The following is a 7500-nucleotide window of genomic DNA, read 5'->3' on the forward strand; positions in this document are numbered from 1 at the left end:
ACACAAACAGCCAACCAACCGAACAATCACTCATCTCATAAATTGAACCAATTCTTCCAAAGCCACTTATGAAATCTTTCCCGACAGATCAACCCCAGTCAATCTCAAGCCCATCAAACCGGTCGTCTACCTGACACAGTGGATTATCATTCTTGGTCTCCTTTGCTGCAACCAAGATATTCTCCTCCTTTAGGTCAATTCCTCTCTTTTTCTTGACGCCTTTGCTTTCCTTCCTTTTCTTTCCTCTCAGGATTGGGAGCGCGTGTCTCTTCCTGAACTCGTCGTACAGCTTGACAAATAGCCTTTCGAGACAGGTTCCCATGCCGAGCGACTTTCGAACCCACAGCAGCGGATCCCCGCACTTCTTGATGTGGTGGAAAATGTTATAGCTGAAAGTTCCACCCCAAAGAAACTCAATACTCAAAAGAGGGAACGGGAAGCACAATAAACTATTTACCAGCTGCAGGAAGTAAACACATACTTGAAACTCACTGAAGGAATGTACGGTCGTCATGTTGAAGTCGTTAACATTGAAATTCTCTTTGCGATGATGGTAGCTGAAGAGGTTGCTTCCGGCTACCAGGCATTCCTCATGACTCATATTGTACACGAGGCTTGAGAAAGTAGCCTTGCGACTTGCATAGACTGAATCCTTTAGCATTTTCGAAACTTTTTCTTGTGCAGCTGGAGCTTCTGCAAATTTCTTCTTGGTTCTCACGCGGCCATTTTTGCCATCTATGATGTAATACTGAAAGACACACACTAACGCTGATATGGCATGGATATCTGCCAATTCTGTGCTGCTGTTCTCAAACCAATAGAGAATGAAATCCAGGATTAGCTCCAAGTCATCGGGTAAATCCAGCTGCTGGAAACTAGCCTTCAAGTTTAACATTCTGTAAAATACTATTTTCTTATCGTGCAGAGACATTTTCTCAACATCATCAAGCGAAGGCAATAAATTTGCTTGTTGTTTGTCCAAGAAGTAGAGATCTTTGATCCATAATCGATCATATTTTCTAATGAACCACCTGAGGTGTTTTCTAAATGGTGGCCGATAAGTTTGTTCTTGAGCAGACTGCTTTTTCTTTTTCTTGTTTCTGTTCCGTTTCTGGGAGTTCTGGTTCCCTCTCTTTATACCCCTATTTTGGGCACCCTCATCTCCCTGTGCGGATGTTATGTTTTGTTGGATTGGGAAGCTCTTCACTTCTTCACTACCCATGTTGATCTCCTCCTCCTCTTCTTCTTCTTCAGCGATCTTTTCGCGTCTTTCCTCTTTTAGCTCATCTTCACTGATGTTTTCGTCTTCCTCTTTTTCTTCCTCCTCATTGACCATTTCACTTTCTTCCTTTTCTTCACCATCACTTGCCATGTCGTTTTCCTCCTTTTCTTCAATATTTATTTCGCTTCCTTCCTCTTCCTCTTCCTCTTCCACACTGGCCACGTCGTTCCCTTCTCCGTCGCTGTCGAGGAGCGTATCATCAGCGCCATCTTGACTAATGTCCAGGAACTGAATGCAGTCGTCGAAGTCCGACAAATCCTCCTCGCTTTCGTAGGTGTCCTGTAACACCTGCTCGTTCCACCGCAAGCCCTTCCACAGCACGGTGTACACGGACCGCACGATGGGCTCGGCCACCAAGTACGACGACTGCTGCGACTTCATTTCAACCTGCGGGGGGGAGATGAAGTAACCCTTCGTCAGGATGTCGGACACCTCGTGGGAGATGCGGTGCGTCCGGTAGGCCTCGACGAACCAATTGGGAGGCCGGTTGCCAGTCTTGAGCAACAGCGCGGTCTGCATCCTCTTGCCCTTCTTGCCTCCGGTTGCCTTCAGCGCGCTCTTCTCCGCCTCTGACAGCGGGGCTTCGTCGATGACGGATTCCGGAAGAGCGCTGAAGAGATTGCTCTTCCTGGCATCCAAGTTGGCGTAATCGTCGATACACGTAAGCATTGGTTTCCTCAACCTGGGATTGCAATACTGGGAAATTACCTGTAGGGAGAACACACACACACACAATCATTTATTTTCTTTGAATAAAAATAGGAAATCAATTGGTAAGGAGGTTGTTCCAAATATCATCGAAATGTCATTTCATTGTCATTATAAAAAATAATAATTAAAAAATGGCAAGACAAGAGAGCGAGAGGAAGGCGAGGTGGAGGAGGGAGATACGTAGGAAGGGAGGAGGAAGGAGGAAGGAGGAAGGAGGAAGGGAGGAGGAAGGAGGAAGGGAGGAGGAAGGAGGAAGGGAGGAGGAAGGGAGGATAAAAGAGGAAGGGAGGATGAAAGAGGAAGGGAGGAGGAAGAAGGGAAGAAGGAAGAAGGAAGAAGGAAGAAGGAAGAAGGGAGAAGGGAGAAGGAGGGAGAAGGAGGAAGGAGGGAGAAGCAGGAAGAAAGAGGAAGGAGAAGCAAGAAGGAAGAAGGAGGAAGGATGAGAAGAGGAGAGAGAGAGAGAGAGAGAGAGAGAGAGAGAGAGAGAGAGAGAGAGAGAGAGAGAGAGAGAGAGAGAGAGAGAGAGAGAGAGAGAGAGAGAGAGAGAGAGAGAGAGAGAGAGAGAGAGAGAGAGAGAGAGAGAGAAATAGAGAAATAGAGAAATAGAGAAAAAGAGATAGAGAGAAATAGAGAAAAAGAGAGAGAGAAAGAGATATAGAGAGAAAGAGGAGAGAGAGAAAGAGGAGAAAGAGAAAGAGGAGAGGGAGAAAGAGGAGAGGGAGAAAGAGGAGAGGGAGAAAGAGGAGAGAGAAAAAGAGGAGAGAGAAAAAGAGGAGAGAGAAAAAGAGGAGAGAGAAAAAGAGGAGAGAGAAAAAGAGGAGAGAGAAAAAGAGGAGAGAGAAAAAGAGGAGAGAGAAAAAGAGGAGAGAGAAAGAGGAGAAAGAGGAGAGAGAAAAAGAGGAGAGAGAAAAAGAGGAGAGAGAAAGAGGAGAAAGAGGAGAGAGAAAAAGAGGAGAGAAAAAGAGAAAGAGACAGACGTAGAGAAAGAGAAATACATATAGAGTAAGAGAAAGACATAGAGAAAAAGAGAAAGAAAGAGTGAGTGAGAGAGAGAGAAAGAAAGAGAGATAGAGAGACTTACCTTCTTCACAATCTCCTGCACAGATTTCTTTGAATTCCGAGACAAATATAACAAAAGATTCTTTATCCTCTTGTGGCCTTCTGTTATCTCCCTGTACTTCCCCTTTCTGCGCTTCCCATGTCCGTGGCCATGTCTATGGTTGGGCTGCTGTATTTCTGACTCCAGGTGGAGGTAGAAATTGGCGAACTCACTCAGGGGTATGTAGTCGTTACTTAACAAGGTGCCAAAGAGGGGCATGTGTTCTCTGTTGATGTTAGACATCTGCAAATACAAGATTTTTCTTTTATTTAGATTATCAATCAATCATCAGCACTACTTGTCCTCACTACACTTCAAACTAAAACAGGGAGGCTCTAGTGCTTTCATCTATGTGTAAATCAGCTGATTGGGAATTTGTGTTGGTGGTAAACAAATCAATGGAGGAGGAGGAGGAGGAGGAGGAGGAGGAGGAGGAGGAGGAGGAGGAGGAGGAGGAGGAGGAGGAGGAGGGGGGAAAAAGAAAGAAAGAAAGAAAGAAAGAAAGAAAGAAAGAAAGAAAAAAGATTATGCTGCCAACCTTTTTGCAATGTACATGATGATTCTTCAGAGCATGAATGGTGCTGATGGAAATGATGTTTGGTTTAGTTTGTTTTATAATTTACTGAGAGTCAGTGTTATGCTGTGTAGGAGGCTATTGCAAAAGTTCATCTGTTTGAGTGAACAATGTCTATCAAAAATATCAACAAATACTCTCACACACACACACACAAACACACACACACATACACACACACACATCTTTTTCTAGCAATAAAAATACCTGATGAAGTAATTTAAAGGGTAAGGTATATGCTGATCTTACACTTATGCCAGTATGTAATATGTTACAAACTAAAATAAAAAAACACAATAGCATGACGAATCAACAGTCTTACATACTGTATGTGAAGGGGGGGGGGAGAGTTTTATGAATGACAGCTGTGGAGCTCTAGAAGGCACTAATAGGTTACACAGCTTTTAGTACTACAATCATGTCTTTTGTCATTACTTTTAGTAATAAAAATGTCATACCTGATTCTATTGGTATAAGAATATATCATTCCTAAAGCAAACATAAAGCCAAGTGACAAATTAGACATGATTATAAATTACCTTGATTTGAATTGCTATTCACTTCCAGAGACTTCTGTTTTCTACTTATTCTCCACACACAAAATTATACCTTTATGTTTATAGGTATTCAGAGAGAGATAAAATTGATAAATGTACCATCACCTCGCTTCTTACAAATATGCCATTATATGCACTATTCTGATTTGTAAAGTAATACACACTAAGTCACATAGCTACCATTTGTCCTACCTCGTCTTAGTAATCAAAATATCTAGATCTGACTAGTTTCACTAATCAAAAATGTCTGGCCATGATGAACAAAAGGAGTGAGGGAGAAAAGCACTCCATTTCGTCAAACTTTTCCTAAAAAGAAAAGAAAAAAAAAATTCCCTAATTCATAGCCATTTGCCTCCAAAGATATAGCCATTTTTTTCTTAATTTTTTAATCGATAAACTAAGGTAGAAAGACAATTTCAAAATGTATCACTTTACACCATATTTTTTAACAGACCTAAAAAAATATTTACAACATGAGCTGAATAAAAAATGAAGGCAGAGCATTAGAACTACTGGTCTGGAAGCAAAAGGAAGCCTAAAAGTTAAAAGCCTGCCAAGTGAGTATTTATAGCTGTGTGTTGGTATCCAAAATTGAACAAAAAAAAAAGAACTAAAAACTCAAAATTAGCAACTATAAGAAAAGCTATTTACTATGCAGTTTAAGTGTTAAGACCTACTACACAAAGGGATGATTAAATACCTAAGAGTCAAAGCTTACAATTTCTGAGTCTTTAAAATTTTCAGTATGACACATCAAATCTATGAACAGAGTACATTATGACAAATGTATAAAAGGGTATAAATGAGAGTGAGTAGTTTCCACAATGCGAGAGGTGTAATTTACGCATTCTGGATTACTCAGTCACCAGAACTACAAACTACAGCAAGCTTGTAAGAACATATACATATTCTTACACGCTTGCTGTAGTATGTAGTTCTGATGACGAAGTATTCCGAAACATGTAAATTACATCTCTTGCATTGTGGAAACTATTCAGTCTCATTTATACCCTTTTATGTATCAGATCTAGCAGACTGTAATTGTTTATTTCAGAATCAAATTGTAGTAATTATCACATTGATTTATGAATATGGGACTCACCTATTCTTTACCCTAACACTCTTCCTGATTGCTTTATAGGGTAGGGGTATGTATCTCCAAAGATATGATTATATCAAAATGAATCCCCTATCTGAAAATTTTACAAGCACTCATGGTAACTGTTAACAAATATAAGGTTCTGGAGGTTGAGGGATAGCTACAAAAATGTTTTGAATAAATTGCACTAAAATTTTTGCAACTGACACCCCATAAAGATTTAGTGACATCAAGCACATGCTCATATCCTTTACACATCATTGCCGAGCAGATTTCAAACATCAGATATAAATTCATGTTGTGCTGATAAAAAGAAGAAGAAGAAGAAGAAGAAGAAGAAGAAGAAGAAAAAGAAGAAAATAAAACAAAAAACTTGTTATGTAGGTGACTTCCTTCCACTAACTCTGGGTACAGGGCTGCAGTAGACGACCAGTGTTAGAACATGGTTATTACTTGAGACATGTCACATGACTGTTAATTGCATGACATACTGAATAAAGCTCTGAGGAACTTTAGACATGCCCTTAGTATTCAAATAATCACAGACTTTGAGATATATCTTTTAAATCAAACATTACCCTACTATGTACTATTATCATATTTTTTAAACTTTACATTTTTCCCTTATGTATTACTCATACATCAACTAGGCATTTTCCAGAAAAGACTGATATCCTAATTATCCTAGAAGAGGAATATATTTGTTTTCACATTATTGATGATTAAATTACTCTACTTTACACCTTCCAGACTTATGGATGGAATATAAGTCTATTTATGATATATTACCAGTGATTCTAATTAGCAATTGGTATAATAGATCATCATAACTGAAGGAATAAACGACTAGTAGTTTCAAGAAAAAGAAAAATGCAGTCCCAAAGTGGTACGACCCTGTGAAAATACCTGTCAAAGATGGGTTAATCAGAAATAACAAGTCTTGCAAAATTCTAAATGAATAAAATACTGACCGTGCAGAATTTCTCTCTGTTGAAGAGAAAGCAGGGAATATAGCTGTAGGTCTCCCCAGTTGCCTTATCAGTCCCAGTGCAGATGTTCTTGTAATTTATCGACTCCAGCCTGATCAGGGGCACCTCGCACACAATAAAGTCCGAGTCGTTGCTCAACACAGTGTACCCTAGGTTCTTGGCAAGGACAGCGATCTCCTGGTCAGCCTCGAAGTCAGTCTGCAAGACTGTAATGTCCATGGAGCGCAGGGTGGTCACGAAGACCTGGCGACCCATTGGGGGGAAAATTTTAAAATTGGCCATGGCCGGGCTGGCACGGAGACACATGCTCAGCTGCATCTGCAACCTGGTTCGCACTGTCATCAACTTCCTGCCATCCATAGGCTGGCCACCATCCAGCACAACAATGCATTTTACATTACACTGCTGCAACCTGTGAATGTTTCAAATAATAGTTCTTAGTAAAAATGGGCTATGGCTAAGTGTTAATTTTGTTGAGAAGATTCCAAGAAAATGTACAGTTGAAAGAAACAAGGAAGGGCTAAGAATAGGAAAGAGAAAATCTGTCATTACAGCAAATTCAGATGGGAATTATAATGTAATTAATTTCATAAATAGCATCAAGTAAAAACTAACCCCAATATTTCAACTTACCCTTCAAAAAACTTCTGAACAAAGTTTGCATATTTGTCATAGTCTCCTCCAAAGTAAGCATTGATGCCTGAACATTCAGCATACAAAAAATGTGCCAGATTGTTGCCGTCGATAATAAGATTACGGTCGTGAAGTCTGTGCCATTCGAGGGTCTTAGAGGCATGTTCACAGATGTAAGTGTGAAGGCCACGAATACCCATTTTTCTGTAAAAAAGTTAAGAAGTTAGAATATGATAATATCTATTCAGGGCAAAGAATAGGTTAAAAATATAGATTCAAAATACATATATATTAAGAAGTATATCATGGCTGGTCTGGGGCATTTTAATAAAAAGTTGAACATGAAGACTGATTCAAAGTACTTTTATTTACTCAAAGTATTATATTCCAAAAGACAGCTTTTCTAATACACAGAGAGTCTTATGAGAGTGGTATAAAGATCCAGCTAATATAATCTGGAGAGAAAGTGAAAGGGATTAAAAAAAAAAGTAATCAATCCCTTACATCCAGCCAAACTTTATAGTTGTCATTAGAGATCCATTGAATTGTCATTTGT

At 39.7% G+C, this 7500-nt stretch overlaps 1 protein-coding gene across 1 annotated transcript in view; it reads right to left on the bottom strand.

The window, feature by feature from the left end:
• Window positions 1-7500, bottom strand: part of ast (single-strand DNA endonuclease protein asteroid) — a 9832-nt gene that overhangs the window by 218 nt on the left and 2114 nt on the right. Inside the window, exons 2-5 of the mRNA XM_043004563.2 lie at window positions 6945-7148; window positions 6294-6723; window positions 3075-3335; window positions 1-1990 (exon numbers count right to left, since the gene is read on the bottom strand). The exon at window positions 1-1990 is cut by the window's left edge and continues 218 nt beyond it. Of these exons, the coding sequence (XP_042860497.2) occupies window positions 89-1990; window positions 3075-3335; window positions 6294-6723; window positions 6945-7144 (2793 nt within the window). The 5' untranslated portion in view covers window positions 7145-7148 and the 3' untranslated portion in view covers window positions 1-88. The remainder of the gene's footprint in view (window positions 1991-3074; window positions 3336-6293; window positions 6724-6944; window positions 7149-7500) is intronic.

This window comes from Penaeus japonicus, unplaced genomic scaffold (genome assembly GCF_977035675.1).
Source record: "Penaeus japonicus unplaced genomic scaffold, GWHDUDI00000001_assembly GWHDUDI00000022, whole genome shotgun sequence".
NCBI classification, from domain to species: domain Eukaryota; kingdom Metazoa; phylum Arthropoda; class Malacostraca; order Decapoda; family Penaeidae; genus Penaeus; species Penaeus japonicus.